The following is a 26,840-nucleotide window of genomic DNA, read 5'->3' as shown; positions in this document are numbered from 1 at the left end:
TATAATGGTAGTGGTATTATACAATCACGTAAAATGGGTACCTCTTGAATTTTTATTAAAATTGTCGAAACAGACTCTATTTTTTATTGTAACCTTTATCGACGAATGGCATACTTTGATAGAGGGTTTTAAGGCATGTTTTAGACAGGAAATGCTTACGAAAAACTTTTATTTAAAACTATACAAAATTACAAATTAATAAAAAAAAAAGAAAATTAAAAAATTGGTACCTATTTAACTATCTTCAGAAACAAAATAAAAATAACAAATTACTTCCCATTCCTATAAAAGATGCACTTTGAGCTGACCTAAGGTAAGAGGATCAGGTACCCGGCATCGAATACTTCTACGAAGCATGTTCCAAACATGCTCGATAAGATTTAAATCGGGACTGTGCGCTGTGGCCATGCCATATGGTTAATATAAACTTTATATAAGTATTCTCTGACAATGCGAGCGACATAAAGGCGTGTATTGTCATGCATCAGAGCGAAGTTTTCTCCAATAAATGGTGCCTATGGGACAACATAATTTTGCAGTACCTATATATACCAGTCCACACCATAGCTAAACCCCCTTAAAAACTTACTCTAGGGCTAAAAGTGCACTCGGCATATCGTTTACCAAATCTTCTCTAGATTCTTCCGCGACCATCCCAAGTTTCCGAGAACGTAGGCAAAATTTGAATTCATTGGTAAACGTCACATTTTTCCAGTCGTCTACATTCCAATTGTAATGCTCCTTAACTAAATCTAATCTGGCTACACGATGTTCCCTGGAAAATTCGAGTCCTGTCGCGTGTCTTATAGCGGTTCGTTAACCAACATTTACGTTTCTGATATATTAAAACTATTTATAACCTCTATAACAGTTGAATCTTAAATGACGATTTCTTAATATTGAAGACACTATAAAACGGTCGTCCCGATGACTAGTTTTATCTGAGGATATGTTCCAGGATGTCGAGTGTAAGCTCATGTTTTTATAAAGCGAGCCATTACACATTGCACTATACTGCGTGAAACTCTGTATCTGTTAGCTTAAGCTTAGTTAATAAACTTGACTTCTTTCTTCCTGAATAAGAGTAATAATAGATGCAAATTGCCAAGAAATGACACAAGCACGATAATAATAAACACTTTTGACATCAATAAATAGAAATTTTATAATAAAAACAATTGAAAGTACGCAGCCTCCTCGTAACACTGAATTAAGAATAAGATGAAAACTTCAATATTGATGAGATTTTCTAACAATACCTGGAAAACTTCAATTTAAAAAAATTTCTCGTTAAAAACTATCTTGAGATTTTGTTTGCCAAATTTGTAAAAAGAACCAAAAATATATTAAAAGATCAGATAGATAGAAAAGATATTGATAGGAATAAATTACTTACAATAACGACTCCGCATTGTTCTTCTAGATACTGTGGCCTATTCGGTCTTGGTTTTCCCCACAAAGCAAAGTCTCCCATAAAGAAGTCGTCGTCTTCTGAACTAGAAGGCCTTCCATTATTGTTTCCGTAACTGCAAGAAAAATCTAAATTAAGTTAAACATTATTTATAGATAACAGAAGTTAAAAATACACTCGCTCAAGGAATCTTTAAACATTATTCACGAATTATTCTTTATATTTACTCTCTTTTCTATTAATTCAACGTAAGATCATGGAATTATTCCTCTTTTCCAACGATAATCGAATACAGTAAACAAAGGCCGCTGGATGGAAAGGGTAAACTTTGTTGCCAAACTATCCACATTTAAGAGAGGCGTATTTGAACACCTAATTGCTTCAAAATATTTATAAAGGACCACTGAAGCAATAAAACAATTAAGAGGTATTTTCCTTCGATTTATTTACACAATAGACTTAAGGGCTGGTTCAAACATTGACAATTATCGCAATTCTGATAGTTACATAAAGAGTTATACAAATATTAGCTTTACAGTGAGTGCGGGGAGGCAGTAACAGATATACATGAAATGATAAAATTGAGAGAGACCAACTATATACGTTTTAACACAAAACACCGGGTTTACAAGCGCGTTTATCACTTACGCACCACGCACTTTTCCAGGGACCACACACACCCGGCCTTCACTTGCCGAGAGGCAAATTGGCACTGTCTGTCTTAAGTTATATACCCCGGAGGAGGAGCGGGTCCCTGATATAGGGAGTCAGTCGCACACACGTTAACACGATAGCTGACGATGTGAGCGTACAATTTGATAAAATAACTATACTACCTATTATACAGGTTGTTTTTACAACATACTGCCCCCAGTTGAAGCACTAGCTTTAACATTATAAAAAGCATTAAAAAGAAAAGAGTACATCAAAAAAACAATATGAGTAATAGTATACAAACAACATATGAGTAAAAGTACTAAACCTAATAACATTAACATAATCCTTCACTAGGAAGGGGACACAATTTTGTTGTTTGAAAATCCCATCCTTAGTTTTAACAGATGCAATTCTCACTCGGCCATCTTTACCCGGAAAGACATCCATCACTCGTGCCAATGACCAGTAGAGAGGAGGGAGATTGTCTTCTTTAACTAACACAAGGTCATTGGGTTCTAAATTTTTGAATGGGAGAAACCATTTTGGACGATTTTGAAGTCGATTCAGATAATCAGTCGACCACTTTTTCCAAAAAAGTTGCTGGAGCTTAGAGAGATTTTGCCAGATGCTAAGTCTATTTTCCGGGATAGATGTATACTCCTGGTCGGGTAGCGAGGTGAGAAACCTTCCAATTAGGAAGTGACCAGGGGTAAGATATGTGAAATCGGAGGGATCATTAGAGAGGGCACAAATGGGCCGAGATTTAAGTACGGCTTCAATTTGGGTAAGCACGGTACTGAATTCCTCGAATGTAATTTTGAGATTGCCCAACAATCTATAGATATGATGTTTAGCGCTCTTTATAGCGCTCTCCCAGAGTCCTCCATGATGAGGAGATCGAGGTGGTATTGTTTTCCACCGAATTTGAGAGGAGGTTAAAAATGCCTGAATAGAAGAGTTAGTTTCCTTATTTTTCAAGAAATTATAGAGTTCGAATAACTGATTTTTAGCCCCAAGAAAGTTTGTCGCATTATCAGAGAATATAGTCGAGGGAGACCTCTTCGACTGATAAAGCGCTTAAGAGTAAGAAGAAACGCTTCTGTTGTGAGCCCACTGACTAATTCTATATGAACCGCACGTGTGGACATACAGACAAATAGAGCTATGTATGACTTTATCAAGGGACTTTTACGAAGTTTAGAGGCCTTTATTAGAAAGGGACCACCAAAATCCAAACCTACATGAGCAAAAACTTGAGCAGAGCATAAGCGTTCCTTAGGTAAATCAGACATGATTTGAGCTAAGGGTTTGGCATTAAACTTGAAACAAACATGACATTCGTGGACTATCCTCTTAATCTCCCGGAGACCATTCAAGGGCCAATATCTAAGGCGAACTTGAGAGAGAGTATTCTGAGGACCTGCATGATGGAGCCTAAGATGTTCTTTTTTGAGAATTAAACGAACAACATGATTTTTCGAGGGGAGGAGGAGAGGATATTTTTGATCAAAGGTAACTTCGGAATACCTAAGACGTCCACCTACACGGAGCATTTCATTTTTGTCAAGAAAAGGAGCAAATTGTAAGAGAGACTTATTAGAAATAATCTTATTGCCTTTGAGATCAGCAATTTCTGAGGAGAAACTTGAGTTTTGCAATAATTTTATAATTTTCATTTCGGCATTTTGAAGTTCAGATACTTCAAGTGCACCGGATAATTTTTGAGTGCCAGACTTTGCGTTATTACCAAATCTGAGTACATAAGCTATAGTCCTTACATATTTCGTGAAACTGGAGAACCTTTCAGAAAGCATGACAAAGAAATCAAATTGAGCACTTCGAGTGTGAAGAACAACTTTTCTTTCTTCAGGTAATTTATTAGAATTAAATTTCGGACTATATTCAGACAAATTTAGGTCAAATGTTTGCAAAAACTGAGGACCGTGAAACCAAAGAGTGGAGTTGAGTATGTTAGAGGGCATCATTCCTCTGGAGAGGATGTCAGCAGGGTTGTCTTTAGACTTTACGTGTCTCCAATGAGAGTGAGAAGAATTTTCTTGAATTTGAGCTACCCTGTTGGCGACAAATTGATTCCATCTGGAGTGATGTGATCTGAGCCACGCCAAAACTATCTCAGAATCGCTCCACATGTTTATAGAGGTAATAGAGGGCAATTTATCCTTTATGATATCAACCACCTTTGTGGTGAGCTTGCTAGCCAATAAAGCACCCATAAGTTCCAGCCTTGGAAGCGTTATGGTCTTTAAAGGAGCAATACGACTTTTCGAAGCAATGAGAGAGCACGAGACATTTTTTGATTTGTAGATAACCCGTATATAACAACAAGCAGCATATGCTTTCAAACTTGAGTCAGAAAAAGAGTGAATTTCAATAGAAGAGATTTCATGACATGAGAAAAGACATCTGGGTATGCTTATGTCTTTGAGAGCAGCGAGATCAGTTATAAACTTCAACCATTCATTTAAAATATTTGAATCCACGGAGTCATTCCAATTAATTTTAGAAATCCAAATTTTTTGCATAATAATTTTAGCAAGAACAGTTACGGGATTAATGAGCCCTTGTGGATCAAAAATTTGAGCGATAATAGAGAGTACTTCCCTTTTTGTCTACTTATCCTTTATTAATAATTGAGGTACAGAAATTGAAAATGTATCAGTACTGGGGTTCCAACAGAGACCTAAAACCTTATTAGAAGCATTCTCTGGTGAAATAACATAGGCAGAGTTTGTAGAGAGAGTAGAAACATTTTCTAAAAACATTTTTGAATTAGAGCACCATTTATGAAGAGAAATGCATGCCTTGTTGAGTAGGTCAGTTATCTCATTCTGAGCCTTAAGAAGAGTTTGCGTGTCATCGGCCCCATATAGAATGTCATCTACATAGCAGCCTGTTAAGAGAGCATCGGAGGCCAATGGGTAGTTGTTTTGATGAGTTTTAGCTAATTCCATCAAACAACGAGTACTTTGAAAGCTTGCGCTTTTTGTTCCATAAGTTACGGTTTGAAGCTCAAGACATTCGATGTCCTGTTCCGGAGAATCCCGCCAGAATATATTCTGCAGGAATGTGTGATCAGGATGAATTTGTACCTGCCTGTACATTTTTTGTATGTCGGAAGTGAAGACATAGGTATACAATCTAAACCGAAGGAGAATGTCGAAAAGTTCAGGCTGAAGAGTTTTTCCTTTCAACAGGATGTCATTAAGAGAATAGCCACTGGAACTTTTCATGGAGCCATCAAAAACCACCCGTAATTTGGTAGTTAATGATTCTTCTTTTATGACAGAGTGATGAGGTAAAAAGTATTTATTTTCTAAGTGCACATTTGTGAGAGAAAGAGGAACCCTTTTGGCATGTCCAAGAGAAACATATTCATTGATGAATGCTTTATATTGAGAGTATACATTTTCGTGTTTTAATAGTTTATTTTCTAAACTAATAAACCTTTTCCTAGCCATATTGTAAGAATTGCCCAGCATTTTATGTGCTGTTTCAGAAATGAGAGGAAGCTTTACCTGAAACCGACCAGAAGGTAGAATTTGAGTTGTTTCAGTGAATATTTGTTCAGCCAGATCCTCAGAGGAGGAGATTTTAACAGAGGGGGTCACTTCTTCGACTTCGAAGAATTGTCGAATTATATTATCGAGCTTATCTTCCTCAGATGTGGACTGGACAAATAAAGAGACATTTGACTGTGGGACAACTGTGAGTGATAAATTCCTTTGTGAAGTGCGTAAGGAGGTAAAGAACCAAACATAATGTACCCTAAGTGTGTGTTCTGGAGAACAGGGAGTCCTTTACCTAAACGTATTAAACCATCCGATAACAACTCGCTATATATGTCACTGGCAAGAAGAAGATCTATATTTCCAGGGACAGAGTAGGTGGGATCTGCGAGAGTGACTGTAGAGGGAATATTAAATTTACTTCTGTTTATGGATAACTGGGGGAGTCTACAAGTTATGTTGTCTAAAATAGCACAGGAGATTTTGAAACCATTACCATTTCTTTTGTATGGAAAAATTTCTAGATCGACCATTTTGTTCGAGAATGAACTATGTTCAGAGATAGTAGAGATTTGTAACCTTTTGCTGTAAGGAGAGAGATTTAATTTTTGAACCAAATCTTTAGAGACAAATGACGACTGAGATCCACTATCTAAAATACATCTAGCGTGTATGGGTACGCCATGCTTTGAATAAATAGTGACTAGAGCGGTTGCCAGCAGAACATCCTGCTTTATTGACAGAGCAGAGAGAGAAGTCATCACATTTGAGACCTGAGAGGTTTGAGATTCAGAGAGAGAGACAGAATTACTTGGACCGGCTTCACCATCAGACCAAGTGTTTTGTACATTGCGAGAGGTTGCGTGATTTTGTCGTTGAAAAGATCTACTAGAAGAAGAGCTATTTTCATGGTCATTGTGCAAGAGTGTGTGATGCCTTTTCTTGCATATACCACATAAACGTTGAGACGAACAATTTAGAGAGAAGTGTTTAGTTCCTAAACAGTTGCGACATAGTTTGTTTTCATTAACAAATTTATACTTATCCTGTAAGAAAAGATTAGCAAATTTTGTGCATGCATAAATAGTGTGTGTAGCATTATTACAAAATACGCATGTTTTGGAGTATGAGTTATTTTTATTACTTGCCGAAGAGAAGAGAACCGTTTTAGAGTTTGTTTTAATAACTTTTTTATCGTTATTATCTGAGTAGTTTAACTTTTCCATAATGTCACACTTTTTTTCTAAAAAATCAAAGAATTGATTTAGCGTGGGAATATCTTTTGACCCTAACTCGTATTCGAAAGACCGGTGAGTGGTAAAGTCCACTTTTTGCAAAAATATTTCTATTAATAAGAGATCCCAATGCTCGATGGGTACATTCATATTTTTTAGCGCGAGTAAGGTCTGTTTTGCGGTGACCAAAAATTCAAGTAAGGCCTTTGCATTAGTTTTGACTAAGGATGGAACTTTCAAAAGACGCTGTATATGCAAACTAATTACGCGCGATTTGTTTTCGTAACGATTTCGAAGAGTCTCTAACGCGATTTGGAAGTTTTCTTCTAAAACTTGGATGTTTTCTACCAACTGGAGAGGTTCGTTGCGTAGAAAAGATTTGAGATAAACAAAACGCTGGACGTTGTTGAGTTCCGGGTTATTAATAATTAACGTCTCGAATAGCTGATAGAATGCACTCCATTCTGAGAAGCATCCTGAGAAAGTTTGAATTTTAATTTCGGGAAGAGTCACTTTAGCACTAGCTAAACGTGGAGAAGTGGAACTGGACTGGTGTGAAAGAGGTTGGAGCATCTCCATTCTATGTTGAAGACCTGCCAGAGTTGAGAAGTACCTTTCTTCAATTTCTTCCCTATCGCGTTCTTCAGTGTTTGCTTCGTCCAGTTCCTCAATCTGATCCATGAGGTCATCATATTTGGCGTAACAATTTGTTAATTCAGTACGACGGAGTTGGAACTGCAAGGGATCCGTTTCTTGAGCAGAGTTATCCCTTAACCAATTAGAGATACGAGAGATTTTTGATGTCAACGGTTTTCGTTGTTTCTTTAATTGATCCATTGCGGTTAGAGATGTATCGAAAGCTTTGCGAGATATTTATCTATGAGAGATACACGAGAAATAAAAAATTTTAGAGTCTAAAACACTGCTTAGTCCACCCCGTATAATAAACAAGAGTCTCAGAAAATAATGTCTGTACGAATCCTGCGAAATATAAACTCGTCCTGTATACTAATAATATGCGTTCGAACTTTTGAATGTCCCTGTACGTGATTATAAAAATATATCATGGAACGAACTCACCAAGTAGAAACGAATCGTAAAAAATCCATACATCCATAGTCACATCACATGTTTCTTGTCAGCAATTTTACTTGATAACGGCGAAGAACGATAAATCTAAGAATGTTGGGTGGAAACACTTCAAACACTTGCGTGGTGACGTAATGTTCCATGTGCCGTGAGATTGTTTATCTTATATCTTATACGTTTTATTTTGTGGAGTTTATTTTAATTTTTATGGGAAGAGAATTAAAATAAGAGAAAATTAATTTGATTTATGAAGATAAGCGGTGACGATAAATGACGATAATAAAATCAGAGCGGGAATTGCGATAAACAATATATTCGGTTCGAAGAGACCACAAATGGATGGAAAGGGTAAACTTTGTTGCCAAACTATCCACATTTAAGAGAGGCGTATTTGAACACCTAATTGCTTCAAAATATTTATAAAGGACCACTGAAGCAATAAAACAATTAAGAGGTATTTTCCTTCGATTTATTTACACAATAGACTTAAGGGCTGGTTCAAACATTGACAATTATCGCAATTCTGATAGTTACATAAAGAGTTATACAAATATTAGCTTTACAGTGAGTGCGGGGAGGCAGTAACAGATATACATGAAATGATAAAATTGAGAGAGACCAACTATATACGTTTTAACACAAAACACCGGGTTTACAAGCGCGTTTATCACTTACGCACCACGGACTTTTCCAGGGACCACACACACCCGGCCTTCACTTGCCGAGAGGCAAATTGGCACTGTCTGTCCTAAGTTATATACCCCGGAGGAGGAGCGGGTCCCTGATATAGGGAGTCAGTCGCACATACGTTAACACGATAGCTGACGATGTGAGCGTACAATTTGATAAAATAACTATACTACCTATTATACAGGTTGTTTTTACAACAGCAGCCATGTAATGAATAACGGTGATTGATACTGGGAATTTAGGGTTTTAAAAATGTCAAAACGACACTGCTCTTATATATAACTAGTTTTCATGTAGTTTAAATCTTAAATTTTGGGCCTTAAAGTTATAATACATTTTTTTTAACTAATTGTTCCGTGGTTGTGTGGATGCGTGTGATAAACTTATTTATCGCGGAAACAAAAATAAAGAATAATAGAATGGAATAAAATGTAGAAAAAAGTATTAATAATATTTATTTTGTAAAACGTAATTAATTCTCGAAGGGACGGTATTTTTTATATATGTATCGCGGACCGATGCAAATGGTGTCTCAATGATTACTGAAAACTAAAACTCAACACAGAACACGCGTTCTTTGTTTTTTAAAGCCAGGCCATAAACTTTTATTATTGGGCTGGTCGTTATATTAATTTCGTTTCCCATAAATGCAACGCACTCAAAATGTATAATTAAAGTGTCGAGCGTATTCAATATCTCTGTAGTAAATAAACATATTGGAAAAACACATTTCTATTTCTTATCTATATAAACCATTTGCGAAAATGTAAATTTTAATATGAGATTGTTTTATTTAATTTTTGAATACAAAAATTTAATTCGTAATTAGCTTGTCGCTATATAATTATCATAGTGATTAACCATTACCTTAATGTTCGAGATAAATATAATTTTTAAAACGTAGTGATGTAATTTTTTTAACATCCATGTACGCCAACATAACTTTTGATAAGTTATGAAACAGGTGACGAAAGATTCAGAAACTTTTCTTGGCCACGAAATATTTGAAAGAACATTTCTTCGCAGTATAGAGAGGTGGAACCTCTTTATACTGTGATTTCGTGTTACTTAAAATACGTGTTAAGTCTTTCTTTTTTAGACTTCGAAGACGTAGTCGATTGTTTTGCGACTGATATTGGAGCAATATTACCCAGACATCCAGTAATTCAAAAATTTGCAAATTTGTTGGTGAAGAACTACATTGCTGAAGATGTAATGTAAACAGCAAGGAAATAAAGAAGGAAAAATTAAGAGGTAATTAGCCTAGTAAAGAGTACTAATTATTCAAGTAATTATTATATATTCCAAATTAATAAAGAATAAATTCGACACAGTTTAACGTATACATTTCAAATTAAAAACAAAACAATTGACCCAGTTTAACACAAGCCTGAATGTTTAAAAAATTACGACACTTAGACCTTGTTGGAAATTAATACAAGGTAAGAATTGTTAAACAAGTGAGAAGAATTGAGCTGACTAAGAACTTTTACATAGCGTGATCCAGTTTAACACATGGAATACGTGACATAAAGAATCTAAGGTAGAAGTTGGCGATACATAAAAACGGAATGAAGTGGGTCAGAGAGGACAGTAAGAACTCGGCACCTGAGGGTGGCTCACGCGAGAGGCGCGCCGAGTGAGCGCGCTATTTAACTCGACGGGGTAGTGTGACGTATAAAGTGTCGGCAACTGGAGATTCGAAGGTACGAAATCTCAAATCCCGGTAGACTGGAGGTGTATTCCCTAGCTAGAGCCTAGATACGCAGAGGTAACTAAGATCTCTATATACGAACCCCACGTATATCTAATAGCACGGAAATTGTCTAACCTTTAATTCCTTGCTTGTCTCTTCTCGTCTCCCTTCGCGCCTGATCGAACATTTTGGTCATAACTGATATTTGTAGTGTACAGTCTAGTTAATACATTGTAAACTCGAAATTTGTTTTTGTTATTCCTAGCCGTTACAGGTCGAGACTAGAAGAGATACACATTTCGCTTATGCAGTGCTCCGGCTTCTAACGTAGGCCCATAGCCTCTCACCCTTTGTAGGACCTGAGACCGAGAAGTCCTTAATTCCCTTCTTACCAAAAATTTCTCTACCCTCTTGTAAATCCGCGAGGGCGAAACCAATCAGTTCAGACTAGTGGAGCCAGTAAGCCTTGCCCCGCTCGCAGGGATAAGTATCCCCTAAGAATTGTAGAGGCCTTGATAAGGATATTGAGACAGACGTCTACTATAATGGTGACAGCCTTATCAGAGTGGAGACATTTCATTTGAGGGGTTTAGTCGATTTATTTACAGCTTCAATCCATAAATTATCACACATTAACCCCTATGTATTATTAGAATGGTGACAGCGGTGGGTGGTGACAGCGGTCAATCAATAAATTATCCTATTATTAGAAAGATGCCAAATTTCCACCTACTATGTGGGCCGAAAATGGTACGTCTCTACAAAGAACGACGAATGTATGCGAGAGTTTCCATTTAAAATTCAATTCTTTGTTTTAGACTTGCCATCCGAACATTTTCCAATGTTTGGAGTTTCTGAAAAATGTCCAAATACTAGTAGATACCTATATTAAAGTAAGAAGTAGTAGTATACCTAAAAGAGTACACCGAAAACGAATACGTCTTAAAAAAATTTCATTGAACATCAAATACATCTTTTACAGGAAAAATGTATAACTGCTTATGAGTTTGTTAAAAATATGTCAAGAAGGCATTAACCTGTATAGTCTATAAGTTGCAGTTTCTTTAATAAATAAATTACGACTACATTTCTAATTTCTGATTTATATTGTACTTTTTTCCTCAAAATCCAAGTTTCAGAAGATTCAATTTCTGAGAATTTCGTAATGGGCGGAAGACAGTTCATGTATGGGTTTGGGAGCCAATTCGTGTAGGATTAAAGTGGTTTTATAGAGTTTGGGAGCCAGTTAAGGTGCGCCGCTTTGTGTAATATTGTATTGTGGACGAACACGCGGTTTAATTTTATAGTTTTAGATTCTGTGTGTTGATGAAAACACATCGAGATGAAAACCCTAAGAACAATAGTGGGCAAAACAAGAAGAGACAGGGTGAGTAATACAAACGTTAGAGAGCAGTGCAAAATTCAAGATATTGTAAGATGGGGAAGGCAGCGTAAAAGGATGTGGTACAGCCATGTAAGACGAATGGATGAGAATAGACTCACAAAAATTGCCCTAGAAAACAACCCGCCTGGTTCAAGATCTCTAGGAAGACCACCTAAAAGATGGAGGGATAGTTGGCAATCTATCTCCCAGGAAATTAATCAGAGGCAGCTTCAGAATTAAACAGATCGAAAGATCTCCAAGAAGTAGAAGAAAAAGAAGATTCTGTGTGTATAAAAGAGACGTAATTAAAAAAATAATTCGTGAATAATGCCATATGTATGCAAAAAAAGAACGAACTATCTATTGTTATTCTTGGAATAGTATCTATTCTCAATTTTTATCTTCTTAAATATTAAATAGATCAATTGTTCTACAATACTAAAATTCGTCTTATATCTTTTATCCACCACAATTGGTGGCACAGTTACAAAGCAGATGACAAGCTGCAAATATCAATAAAAAAATCGACTTTTGTATAAGGAAACACAGAATTAAATTATGCAGTATTCGCCAAAACAAACAGTACCGAAAGTGAATGTTATATTTATTTTTTTTTAATACATAATTTACATATTCAATATATGCACCATTGCGGCGTAAACACGCTTCATAAAATTTTGCAGATTATCCAACATAGTTATAGAAAGTGGTTGTTGCAGTTGTTGAAAACAGGTTATTATTTTTGTCGTAGTTCTCCAATACCTACTGGCCGAACTTTTGACAACTATAAATTCCTTCAGCATGCCATAAGCAGATGTATCAGATATTGTCATCAGGTGGGTGAGCTGGGTTCTTCTTCTTAGGGTGCCTGTCCGTTCCGAACGTTGGCGATCATTCTAGCTATGATGACTTTGTTGATTGCTATACGGAATAGCTGTGTTGAGGTCTTTCTATATCATGCTTTCAAGTTAGCAAGCCAGGATATTCTTCGTCCTGGGGCCCTTTTTCATTCAATTTTACCTTGCAAAATGCTTGGAGTAGCTCGTATATGCCTTGTTCATCAGCGTTTGTGTTCATCCTCCTCAGTACTTCTTCATTGGTGACTTTGTCTGTCCATGGTATCTTCAGGATCCTTCTGTATAACCATAGCTCAAAAGCCTGAAATTTTGATAGAATTTCCTCCTTCAATGTCAACGTTTCTACTCCGTACAGAAGCACTGACTACACGTAACATTTAAGGAGCCTTATTTTTGTTTTTAAGGTGAGGTCATGGCTCTTGAACACAGAGCTCATAATCAAAAATGCACTTTTTACCTTTCCGATGCCACATTTAATCTCTTGGGTATTGTCCCACGACTCATTAATTATAGTTCCCAAGTAGTTGTACGGTGAGACACCTTCAATTCTCATTTGGTTCACATGCAGATTTGCTCCAATTATGTTTTGGTTGCTGGTGATCATTAGCTTGGTTTTGCTGGTGTTTATATCCAGTCCATATGTTCTACTTGTTTTCGTTATTTTGTTCATTAAGTTTTGCAGCCCATCTATGGTATTGAGAAACAATATTGTATCATCTGCATACCTCAGGTTATTGAGCTTGTCTTCATTTATTGAGATGCCTTCATCAATATCTTTTAGGGTCTCTTCAAAAATGTACTACGAGTACAGATTAAATATCAATGGTGAAATTATGCACCCCTGTCTCACTCCCCTTCAGATTTTGACCTGATCTGTATATTCTCCATCTATTCGGATCACCACTGATTGATTCCAATACAGGTTAGCTATTAATTTTTAGTCTCTTCCGTCAATCCCTGTCCTCTTCAGCACTTCCATCATTTGTTCATGCCTGACTCTATCGAAAGCCTTTCCATAGTCAATCAGGCATGCAAAAACATTACAGCTGACATCTCTACCTTTCTGAAACAATACCTGCACGATAAATAAAGCTTCGCTCGTACCAACGGCGTCTATCTTTCCATTTCCGTATAAGCTGAAACAATGCCCTTCTATAAAAATTTTCTCCTCATTTGTGGGAATCATTTTCACGATGATTTTAATAAAAAAGCACTGTTAATATGGAAGGTCTAAATTTCGGTACTGTTTATTATGGAGAATACCGGGTATACTTAATGATTTCTAAATATTTGGCGAAGAGGCTAATTTCCTTAAAATGTGTACCTACTTTTATTTTTAAATTATAATTTTATTATATTGAATATCTTATTCAATTACTCAAAAATATTTGGATATCAGACTTCGCGCTAAACTGTTTAAGATTGTAGATTTAAAATCGTCGTTTTTTAACGTAAGTTTTCTATGAGACGATATACTTAACCTCTTCTTCTGATATTGATAGTGTTGTTTCATTTATATTCGGAGGTTCAATTTTTTTTTGTTGAAGAATATATTATTGATGGATTATGAAATTATTGTATACCGTAATTAAAAAGAGAAGAGCTAACTACCTCGGAAAATCATAATTACTGGAAAACATTGGAGAACTAAAGTTACAAATAAAAATATTCAACCAGCACCAAACAAGCAGAAAATTAATAGATGACTGATAATTTATTACAAAAGATGGACAAAAGGAGGCAACTGAAAGACCGAAATCCCACAGAGTACCAAAATATTTACACGGGATACACAGGATCGATAGGTAAATAATATTTCTTCGTGAAGTAATGGAGTTAAAAGTATTTAATTCTTATGTATTTGTTAAGTATTTGTACATTCTTTTTAGAATTTAGGATAATAGATAGGTATATGTTACTTTGGTTGTGCTGGAGGATATTTGCCACACAACAGACTGACCTGTCGCAATTCGTATTTGCAAATAAAACAAGGAACTCTCTGATAGAATAAAAATCTACTCTGTTCCTATATAATAAATGACCAATAAATAAACAATTACTGAGATCAGTTTGGATGTATTAATGCAGACTAAAAGGCTGTGCTATTTAACCTAAATTAAGTATCATCAATAGATGATGGGAAGTTATAATGACTTATGATGACAGCGTTAATATCGAAGTACTCAGCTTGTCGAAAACATTGGGTCAGCGAGAAGACTTAGAACAAAAATCTTTCCTTATAGTTTAAAGTTTCTCATTATTTTAACCTGTAACAAGATTATACTTGGCAACCCTGTCAACCATTGTGACGTAGGATGCTGTCAACGGTTGTCTGCCATATTGTCATTGTCATATTGTCTAAATAGCAATCAACATGCGTGTATATGTATAATGTAGTTTTAATGGTTTTATTTTATTCATCTGAATACACCACATCAAGCAATGTGTTTTACTATAATTTACATCAACCTGTGCGTTGCTACCTATTTGCAGTGAAGTTGTTACGAAATAAACCCTTCTTTCTCAAGAATCACACCCCAACCTACACATCCCCTTAAACCTGGCGTCCCAACTAGTGGCCGAGAATGAACATTATTTCGTAAGTGTTAAAGTACTTTTAATACCGTAGATTTCGCTGTAAGTATTTTTTTTGAATCAATAACCCTACTTTCATAGCATGGCACCATCCATTTCGCGCCGTTTTACGCTTGTCCATGCCGGCATATCGATTTTGCATCGACGTGATCATGACCGTACGGAATTCGATTCATTTCGATTATTCTAGCGAATACTCGTTTTCGTTTGTCGTTCTACGCAGTGTTGCCTATGTTTAACATAATTTCGTAGTTCTTCAAATTTTTTCAACACTTTTTTGCCAAATGTAAAATTTTATCCAATTTGTTCAGATTTTCTATTAAAATATATAATTGTACAACTTTTTCAATAAAATAGCTTTTATTGCGTATAATTATACAACCTTTTCAATAAAATAACATTTATTGCGTATAATTATACAACTTTTTCAATAAAATAATATTTATTGCGTATAATTATACAATTGTTTCAATAAAAATAACTTTTATTGCGTATAATTATACAACTTTTTCAATAAAATAACATTTATTGCTTATAATTATACAACCTTTTCAATAAAATAGTTTTTATTGCGTATAATTATACAATTTTTTCAATAAAATAACATTTATTGCGTATAATTATACATTTTTTCTCAATAAAATAACTTTTATTGCGTATATAATTATATAACTCTTTCAATAAAATCTTTTATTGCATATAATTATATCCCATTCTCAATAAAATAACTTATTGCTCATAATTATATATCTTTTTTCAATAAAATAACTTTTATTGCTTATATAACCATTTCAGTTTTACAATAAAATAATTTTATTGCATATTTAGTGATATTTGGTTGTCTGTCATATCTTGAACAATGCCGAAAGCCAATTCACAAAATCTTACAGGAGAGTGTTCTGCTCCTGCTATGGTGACAATGTCTCAAGATCAGTTTCAATCTTTACTTTCAGTACTTACTAATTCTAATAAACAAGTATCTGAAGATCTTTTGGTACAAATCAGAGATCTTACGAGAACTCCTACACATATGTCAGGTGGAAATTTCGTTAAATGTACTGCTCGTTTTGATGGTACTATTAACGCTGATGTTGAAGCTTTTCTTGACAATGTAATCACTTTTAAGGACTGCTCCCAAATAAGTGATGAGAATGCTCTTCGTGGTTTATCCATGCTGCTTAATGGTTTTGCTGCTACATGGTGGCAAGGTATTAAAAATACAGTTCTCACATGGGAAGATGCTGTACAGGCCTTAAAAGATGCCTATTCGAAAAAACTTCCGCCTCATTTAATATTTCGAGAAGTATTCTCGCGTGAACAAAATTCTAGTGAACCTACTGAATTATTTGTTTCCCATATTCGAGCTTTGCTTGCACAATTACCTTATACCCTAACTGAAGAGGTTCAGTTGGATATGGTTTATGGCTTACTGGTACGCAAATTACGAAAAAGGCTACCAAGAAATAAACTTCAAAACTTTAAGGAACTTTTAATGGAATCTCGAGAAATCGAAGCATCCTTAAAGGAAGGTTTAGTTGCTACCGACTCTGATCGTCGACAAAAACCTCAATCAAATCCAGAAAAGGACCCTTGCAAAATAAAATTCAAATCTAAGTGTACGTTTTGTAAACATTTTGGCCATATTCAGTCAGAATGCAGAAAATTTAATAATATTAGTCAAAAGACTAAGCAATCTAATTCTAATGATTCAGTTAGCACGTATGTACCTCCTAGTCGTCTAAATACGAATCCTAGCAATTCAAATGTACCTCCTCAACGTTCTTCCAGTGTAGTTTGTTATGGTTGCAATACTCCTGGTTATGTTCGCACTAATTGTCCTAACTGTAAAATTTCTGTAAATCCTATTACTACAGAAGCAGCCTCTTCTGTAGAGCTTCTTTTAGCAGAAACTAACAATTTGAATAATCGCCTCCTCTTACCAATAAGTGTCTTAGGTTTGAGTGGTTGCGCATATGTTGATACTGGAGCAAAATGTACTATAGCTGGAATTAAGCTATACAATCATTTTGTAAACAAAGGTCTACACTATGTTTCCAAGGAAATGAGTTTAGTGCTTGCTGACGGCATAAGCCGCACAGTAACAGCTCATATTTTTGAATGTTTGGTTCTCCTATTAGATAGATCCATACCTACAACTTTTGTTGCATTTCCTGAGCACACATCAGCTAAAACTCTTCTTGGCGTAGACTTCTTAAAAAATGCTGATATTATTATTAATATCCCTCAAATGAAATTCTCATTTGCTGATTCTCCTAATGTTTAACATAAATTATTACGGGAACCTAACTCCTGCAATGCTTCAATTAACCTTCTCGAACTCACTTTACGACAGGACGAAGCCTCACAGTTAAATACTTCTGATCGTAGTACCTTACAATGCTTGATAAATCAGTACAGTGGTGTTTTTATGGAACATAATGAACCTACACCATTTGCTGAACATTGTATTAATTTAACCAGTGATATTCCAATCGCTGTGCCTCCTTATAGGACCACTCCTCAGAAAGCTGAAATACTCAAAAATGAAATCCATCATTTATTGGAAATGGAAATCATTGATGAATCCGACTCAGCTTATGCTGCACCTACTGTGCTCGTTCCTAAAAAAGACGGTACTTTTCGCATGTGCGTCGATTACAGACGCCTCAACGAAATAACTGTACCAGATAGGTATCCTCTGCCGAGGATGGATGATCTATTGCATGCGAGAACACAGACACTATTTATGACAACACTAGATTTGAAAAGTGGTTATCATCAAATAAGTGTTCGTCCATCAGATCGAGATAAAACTTCTTTTATTACTCCTTTTGGTATTTTTAGATTTAACCGTATGCCTTTTGGTCTCCGAAACGCGCCTGCTACTTTTCAAAGGCTTATTGATCGTTTTCGTAGCGGATTACCAAGTGTCACTATTTTGGCATATTTAGATGATATTATTATTCTATCTAGTTCGTTTGAAAATCATATCAACGATCTAACTAATGTGTTTCAAAGATTGCAAGTATTTAAATTGTGTGTAAATAGGGCGAAATGTACTTTTGTGCGCTCTTCTGTCAAGTATTTAGGGCACCTTCTGACGCCCAATGGGATCGCTCCTGATCCTGGGAAGATATCAGCAATTGCTGACATGCCTATACCACGCAATGTTAAACATGTTTTATCATTTTTACAAACTTGTAGTTGGTTTCGACGTTTTGTGCCAAACTTCGCAGGTATATCCAAACCTCTTTCAGACTTAACTAAGAAGAATGTAGCATTTGTTTGGGGACCAGCACAAAACCAGGCTTATGAAACTCTTAAAAGATTGCTTACGCAAGCTCCTATTCTGCAACAAGCAACTTTTACAAACTCTTTTATAATAAAAACAGACGCAAGTTCATATGCACTTGGCGCATGTCTCCTCCAGGGGGAGGAAGAAAATGAAAAGCCGATAGAGTATGCAAGTCGCTTACTCACAGCCGCTGAACGTAACTATAGTACGACAGAGCGAGAAGCTTTAGCTGTAGTATATGCAATTAATAAATTCCGGGGTTACATAGAAAGTTCGCCTATTATTGTCAAAACAGATCATCAACCACTGAGATGGTTGATGTCACTAAAATCTCCTACTGGCCGCCTTGCTAGATGGTCATTGGAAGTGCAAAGTTATGACCTACGAATTGAATATGTTCCCGGACGAACGAATCGTATCGCCGATATGTTATCAAGGCCTATCTGTGGTCCAGACACGAAAGATATTTGTGACCTCTGTACTATCGCAATGGATGTACCAACGATAAGTAATAAGAAACTTAGAGAGGAACAGTTCACTGACTCACAGCTTAAAATAATTATTGATTGCCTTGAATCGGAAGAACCTGAATTAGTAGACATCACCCGATATACTGATCGCGGTTATGTCATGAATCAGGGAGTCTTGTATAGATATAATCAAGACCTTGAATGTGAAGACGCTCAGTTAGTAGTGCCTCAAAGTAAAATAGCCGATGTTTTGAAAGAGTGCCATGATATGCCCATCGCAGGACATTATGGTGTTGAAAAGACAATTCAAAGAATTGCCCTTCGTTACTACTGGCCTACTATTAGGCGAGATGTCATAAAGCATATAAAGAAATGCATCGACTGCCAAAGGTATAAACCTTTTAATCTGAAACCAGCAGGTCTGATCCAGACACCTGTATTGGCACAACGCTTTGAATGCGTTGCAATTGATTTAGTGGGTCCACTACCTGTAACTGAAAAAGGAAACAGATGGATTTTCGCAGTGGAAGATACTTCCACGAAATGGATAGAAATATTCCCGTTAAAACAAGCTACTGCGGAGGAGTGCACAAAGGTACTAATAAGCGAAATATGTTTACGATACGGCACCCCTCGTAGAATAATAAGTGACAACGGACCCCAATTCGTTAGTAAAATAATGCAGCAGTTTACATACTGCCTAGGTATTCAGCAATCACTCATTCCTGTTTATCACCCTGCCTCAAATCCGGAGGAACGTAAAAATCGCGATCTAAAGATTCAGATTTCTATATTAGTGCAAAGGGACCATACTAAATGGGATGAAGTGCTACCAAGTATTCGTTTTTCCATGAATACGGTACCAAATTTAGCTACCGGTTATTCCCCGGCGTATTTGAACTTTGCACGTGAGCTACGTACGCCCACAGATGTGCATAAAGACTTACGAGCTATTATCGCTAGTGAAACGGTTATTCCTGAGATAACGCCGTACTTGCGCAGACATACGGACATTTTACTAAGTGCGCGTGAGAATAATGAGTTACGCCAAGACGCTTCGAAACTGTACGCAGATAAACATTTTCGTGAAACCGTTGTGTTTAACAAAGGACAGAAAGTTCTCGTAAAGACTCACATCCTTAGTAAGAGTGATGCAGGACTGTCTTCCAAATTTGCGCCGCGTTTCGATGGCCCATACCTTATCCTCAACCAACTTTCTCCTACTTCGTACGAGTTAGCAACTGTAACGCACCCGGATATAGCAGTTGGAAAGTACCATGTATCTGCTCTCCATCCTTTTGTGGAGGATGATTCCAATTCGCCTATAACACCTCTACATGAGTTACGTAGTAGAGGACGACCTTCAAATACGTTGCAGAAAGGTGTTCCAGATGAAGCCAAAGGGGCTATCCCAAAACGACACCTAAAGCCAACGCAGAAATCCTCAAGTTCTGGTGTACCTGAAACCACAACCCGTGACCCCAGAAGTACCCCTTTACCTGCAAAGAGTAATGGTTCTGTGCAGAGACCCAGGCGTTCCAAGCACCGTCCTAAGCGTTACCAAGACGCCCATGAATGATGCCCGAGGTTTGTCCCAAGCCCTCGCCAACAATCAACAACCATACATGTTTTGTATCAGTCATCTTCTACGTCTGATCCAAAGGGGGAGGATGTAACAAGATTATACTTGGCAACCCTGTCAACCATTGTGACGTAGGATGCTGTCAACGGTTGTCTGCCATATTGTCATTGTCATATTGTCTAAATAGCAATCAACATGTGTGTATATGTATAATGTAGTTTTAATTGTTTTATTTTATTCATCTGAATACACCACATCAAGCAATCTGTTTTACTATAATTTACATCAACCTGTGGGTTGCTACCTATTTGCAGTGAAGTTGTTACGAAATAAACCCTTCTTTCTCGAGAATCACACCCCAACCTACACATCCCCTTAAAAACTTATCATTTTTTAAATTTTATATAACAAATAATTATACTTACAAATTATCAATAGAGCTGACTGGTGGATTTACAGGTACATTAGGTCTTATAGATGGTCTTGATGGTCGTTGAATAGGCCTTTCAATAGGCGTTTGAGTACTTAATGGAATTGTCAATTCAGGACTTGTGAAGTACATATCAGTACTTGCAGGAGCCTCGGTCGTCGCTCCCTTTTCAGGACAAACGGTTTTGGCATTGAGACGAATTTCCACCAACTTCGGAGGGGGTTGACTGGTGTCGTATTTAATATAAAAGCGAACTTTTGTAGGTACATTAGCTAGTAGCTTCTTGTTTGGAGCTTGAATTTTGTACATGGTATTGTCATCGGTCTTTACTATACCAAACCAGTTCTAGAAGATAAAAAGAATATATATATATATATATATATATATATATATATATATATATAATTCAAATTCAAAATAAATGTTTGATATGTATTGCTGAAGTGGTGTTTAAATGGGAAATAGCGGAAATTTTTTAATGGCAGAAGCTCAGTACTTTGTCTGCACCACGATACACAGATACCGGTATGCTATTGTACAAGCTAGCTCTATCTCTCTCGCACTGCCTGACGTCATGTGCGAAGCAAAGTTTCTATTAGAACACTAACGCTTACCCTGCAAGGCAATATACATATAGGTAATCATATTACATATTTCGATGGTCAAATTCATTACTTGAATATTTCCAAAAAATGTAATTTGAACAAAATATAAAGAATGGTTAAATATTAAAAACACTTTCTGAATCACTTAATTAACATTTAAAATTAGAGAAACTTGTTTTAAATGATTGTGTTACAAAAGATCTTCGAACTTTGACTTACATTTTCCAACATTAGCTTAATTTACAATGTTCCAGTAATGAATCCGGCCGAAAATTCATTATAAAGATTTATTAAATATTTTATACTACAATATTAAAATTTATTTATGGAAGTTAAAAAACTTCTTCGTTTGGGTACAAAAGAGAACCTCTAGAGACTGTCTGTAGCCAATCTGGTTCCATATATGTCTCATAATTTTGTAGGGTTTCCTAAACTACATTTATGCTTGAATTTGTATGCAACAAAACCAACAACATACAATACCTCGGGGTGAATCTGGACAGTATGGGTGAATTTGTACAAACCCACCTCTGTCTACTTCTACGTCACTGTTACCCATGCGCGAACTCACAAATCAACTATTTGTACTGAATTTTGTCGGGTCTGAGAAGTCTGAGTTAGTAGTAGTCGAGATATAGTGATGTACGTGACATCGTACCAAACATTTTGTTGACTCGTAGGTACGTATTTTATAACCTTTAAATTTCAGGCTTTTTTTTTAATGTTAAAAAGAAACTACTGTACAAGAAAGCAATTATATGTAAGAGCTACGGAGTGGCAATAAACTGTTTGGTGGTATGTTGACAACCTATGTATAAAATAATATAGTTGTATTTAGTCTAGTTTTTTTTCAGAAATTAATTTGCAAAAATTTGTCTTCAGGTAGGGCAAATCTGGATACCATGGTGCGAAAGTACAAAAAGAAAGTAGGTATAAACTTCATGAATTACAATTCAAAAAATATGGAAAGATCTATTTCTAATGTTAGGAATAAAATGAAAACCTTAAGACAAGCTGCTGAATATTATCTTGTACCAAAATTCACCTTGCACAATTGACTCAAAGGCAAACCGACATTTCAACAAGGTTGACAAAATACTCTTAGTGCACAAGAAGAAAGAATGATAGCACAAGGTATCATAAAATTTTGTAAATGGGGGTTTCCCATGACCCGTTCCGATATAAGAGTCTTAATAAAAAGCTATCTGGATAGAAAAGGACAAACTATTACGGTTTATAAGAACAATCTACCCGGGTTTGACTGGTTTTAGATGTTCTAACAGAACGTATGACCCAAAATATAAAGCGGGGGTGGGGGGGAGGCAAATGTTACTCGAAAAACTATTTTAAAAATTTAAAAAACACACTTGAAGGCGTTCTCCCGTCTCACATTGTCAATTACGACGAATAAAAGTGTTGTGCCGCCGCGGATCAAAAAGGGTCGAAAGAAAGAATAATGGATTCGAGCAAAGCCAGCACATTAGTTATGATGGCTATTAGCGGATCAGGTGTACTTTTAGCCCCATATGTGGTGTACAAATCGCTACACTTATATCCATCATGGGTAGAGGGGGGGCCAGAAGGGTGTGTCTATAATAGAACAAAGTCAGGCTGGTTCGACTCTCCAATATTCGAAGACTGGTTTGATAAAATTCTTCTCTCATATTTTAAAAAATTGCCAGGGAAAAAAGTGATCATAGGCGATAACTTAGCTAGCCATATGTCTATTAAACATATTGTCGAAAACTACGAAAAGTATGACATTCAGTTGGTGATGCTGCCTCCAAATGCAACGCATTTGTTACAGCCGCTAGACGTCACTTTTTTGCTCCATTTAAAAAGTCGTGGCGAAATACCCTTACTGAATGGAAAACCAAAAATATAGAATGTCTGTCTATTCCCAAGTCTGAGTTTCCTGGGCTATTTAAAAAAGCAATTGTTCATATCAAAGATAATATTACGTCTGGTTTTAAATCTTGCGGAATTAAAGTCAGACGACGTCATCAAAAAGTTACCAGCTAGTGAACCTTCAGAAACCGAAAACCAAGACCACTGGACTAACACTCTTCAAAACTTTCTTCATGAAAGTAGATAGGGCGCAACCCAAGAACGTTTAAAAACACGGGGCAATAAGTTACAGGGGCCTGCAGGTAAAGGGGTAAGCGTAAGAGATTTAGAACAACCATTAATCGGATAAGAAAGGGAAACTGAAGAGTGTAGAATAAGTAGTGAGAATGACCAAAGTGGAACAGAACTGCAGACTAAAGAAGAGGCTGAGGTTAGAAGTGAACAAATTAAAATGGGTGAGACCGATTGTTCTATAGACATTAATACTTTTGTACTTGTTAAATTAGATTCACCAAAGAATGTAGATAAATATTATGTTGGGAATGTTACAGAGGTAATTGATAAGAAGAAAAATCTTTATCTTGTCAATTTTCTTAGAAAGCAAACATTAGAAAAAATGGGGGTCTATTTTACGTATCCTCAAATAAAAAATGAAAGTATAATTGAGGGGACTCAAATGTTTAAAAAAATTCTTGAAAAAGTGACGGATATGAGAGATACCAATTTCTCATTCTATTACGAATGGAAAATATTCGAATCCAATAAATTTTTTCCAGTTTTTAGTTTAAGTGTGGAATTTTAAGTTTTTTTTGTTAGTCTTATTTTATAGAATGTGTTTAGAATTAAGGAGTCCTGTTTTATTTTATATTCATGCTGTTTTGTCGAAATAATTTTTTTTCAAATTTAAAATGTTTTTTTTTTATTTTTTGTCTGTCCGAAAGTTTTTATCTTTTTCTGCCCGAATTAACCCCTATTCACGGCCGAATACGATTTATAATACAAAATAATGCTATGTCTGGTTTCAGCCCACACGTAGGGGCGAATTCGGACACTAAATAACCCAAAAAATTAAAGTGTCGCAGTAAAATTTTAAAATTTTTATCAGAATCCCTTATGCTGGAGATATCAAAGTATTTAAATAGTTTTTTTGGAATTTTTTAGAACTACTTCAAACGATTTATTGTCAAGAAACCGCGAAAATCGTCCGGATTCACCCCGAGTGACGGTACTTCAAACAGTCCCGATAATTTTATCGTTAATTATATGATTTTCCTCCAAGTAGTGAGCTTCTATAATTATATTTTGAAGTATTTTGTCCTCCTCAGACTGAGATTCTTTCGAACCTTCAGTTGTTTCTATCAAATTAGACATCATTTTTTGTGTCAAGCAAATATCTTGACACAAAACTGTGTAACCTGACTCCGAAATATCGCTTGGTAATTGAGAACTTTCTATTAAGCTGTTACTTATGCCAGATTCACTAGTTTCAATAGTATTGCGACATTCTTACCTTGTTATTTTGCAATATTCATTGAATTTGGTAAAAATCATGAAACAGGTCGGTTTTTACTCCAAAGGAGTCATCTTTTAACATGATACTATGACTAACAAGACTACAAGGATCTTCCCGTAGCACAAAGTCGGTCGTGTTCGCGCATGCCGTCATTGGAGAGTAGAATTTGAATTCTTGTTAAAGTTAAATGGGATTTTTATGCATTCTGTGATGAAATTATTCAATGAGCAAAATAATAATATTAAATAAAGATTTAATAAGTACAATAATCGTACACAAAAGGATATCTCCAAACTATTTATTAAAGATTATTTATTTACACATACAAAAAACTGACATTACGAACGTGCAACTCTCCAATTACGTCACGACTTATGCGCAATATCTTATCTTCTTAATCATCATAGTATCATGATCTTTTAACGATACAGATATCTGTCATTTGTCAATTCCTCCCTCTAGTACCATAAACCCTTAATTTTAAATAGGGACATCGTAAGGCACATGTGCGGCACATCGTAAGGCAGGTATTTTGCTGGAAAATTGAGGTATCTTCGATTTTTCTCGATAAACTCTATTCTTGTGAGTAAGTGAGTGAGTCACTTACTCACAAGAATATTTATTGCAAGTGTTACACTTTTTAAAAACTAAACATAACGGCTATGTTTTGGTAGTGTCAATTTCAAATTTTTTCCATTACGTAAGGAGAATAATACAATAATATAGAAAAATCTAACATGACAATGGACCATACAGGGCTATGTGAGGTGTCAGGTTACAGGGTTTAAGGAATAAAATTGAATATTACAGAAAAATCAAACATAATGTCATGTCATAAAGGAATTAGATACGTTACGTATCTTAACGCCTATTGAACCGGTCGTAACGCATCAGGCAACACCTGTTTTATGAAATAATTCCTTGTTTATGTAATCGTGTGCAAAAAATTGTGTGTACTGTGTCTACCCTCAGGTAATCATCACACGAGAGTTAAATGTTAATGGTATCACACTATAGGCTGGAATTTATGCGGTTTTGTCGGCCCACATTATAACGAATAGTCATGGATTTAAAAGAAAAACTTGACAATAATCCACAGTTAGAAGCTCTTCGATATTTTCATCAGGACAGAGCTCCGCCTCACTACGGATTACAAGTTCATGCTTTCATAAATGGCCTGCTCGTAAGCCAGACTTAACGTCGTGTGATTTCACTTTGTCAAAAGCATTTATCGATAAAGTGTTTGTCACCCCAATATGAAATATTCAGCATTTAAAAGGGATGATTGAAGAGTAATTCGAAACTCGCCGTGCTAACCAGGAATTCTGTAGGAAGATCTGTTTTCGCGTGCTCAAGCGGTGCCTAAAATGCTTTGACAAAGACGGTTTGAAGTTTAAGCCTAAAATGTAGAGAGGAACTTTATTTTGTATCTGTATTTAAGCTTTTTTAATAATAAACTAAATTTTTGAATCTCTCCATTTTTTTTAGTATGCAGAACGGTTAAATGACTTTTGCCGCACCTTGTATATAAATTGTGGTTATAAACCTCAAATTCTATTGATTCGATTAGACATCGGAAAACAATAAATTATTCATGAGTTTTATTCGTATGCAAAAGACATTTCAAACCATTGTCTAAAATGATAATAAATTTTAAATTTGAATGGTGTAAATAAAAACATTTTTTTGCAGCGGGTTTTACCAAAATCCTCAAAAAATTCTATTTATAGTATTATTATTAGATATTTATTTCTATTCTACTTGTGTATAAATGTGTGGCGTATGGTATATACTTTATCGTTATATAACAGATTGAGTAAAAAGCCAATAAATATTGAATTGTCTTGGTAACAAGACGTTACTTTTGACATAGTAGTTGATTATAGTATATAAACGCGCAAGAAAAATTTAAATACATTTAAAAAAAAATGGAAGACCATAATACACATACCGTAC

General features: G+C 35.7%; 1 protein-coding gene across 2 annotated transcripts in view; it reads right to left on the bottom strand.

Annotated features, from left to right (window-relative positions):
* LOC140436992 (chymotrypsin-C-like) overlaps positions 1-26,840 on the bottom strand; it is a 76,764-nt gene that overhangs the window by 29,541 nt on the left and 20,383 nt on the right. For both annotated transcript variants that reach the window (XM_072526201.1, XM_072526202.1), the window contains exons 2-3: positions 20,914-21,263; positions 1,397-1,526 (exon numbers count right to left, since the gene is read on the bottom strand). In XM_072526201.1, coding sequence (XP_072382302.1) covers positions 1,397-1,526; positions 20,914-21,263 — 480 coding nt within the window. The remainder of the gene's footprint in view (positions 1-1,396; positions 1,527-20,913; positions 21,264-26,840) is intronic.

This window comes from Diabrotica undecimpunctata, chromosome 3 (genome assembly GCF_040954645.1).
Source record: "Diabrotica undecimpunctata isolate CICGRU chromosome 3, icDiaUnde3, whole genome shotgun sequence".
NCBI lineage: Eukaryota > Metazoa > Arthropoda > Insecta > Coleoptera > Chrysomelidae > Diabrotica > Diabrotica undecimpunctata.
The sequence above is the reverse complement of the archived record's forward strand: the minus strand, read 5'-3'. Positions and strand labels throughout refer to the sequence as shown.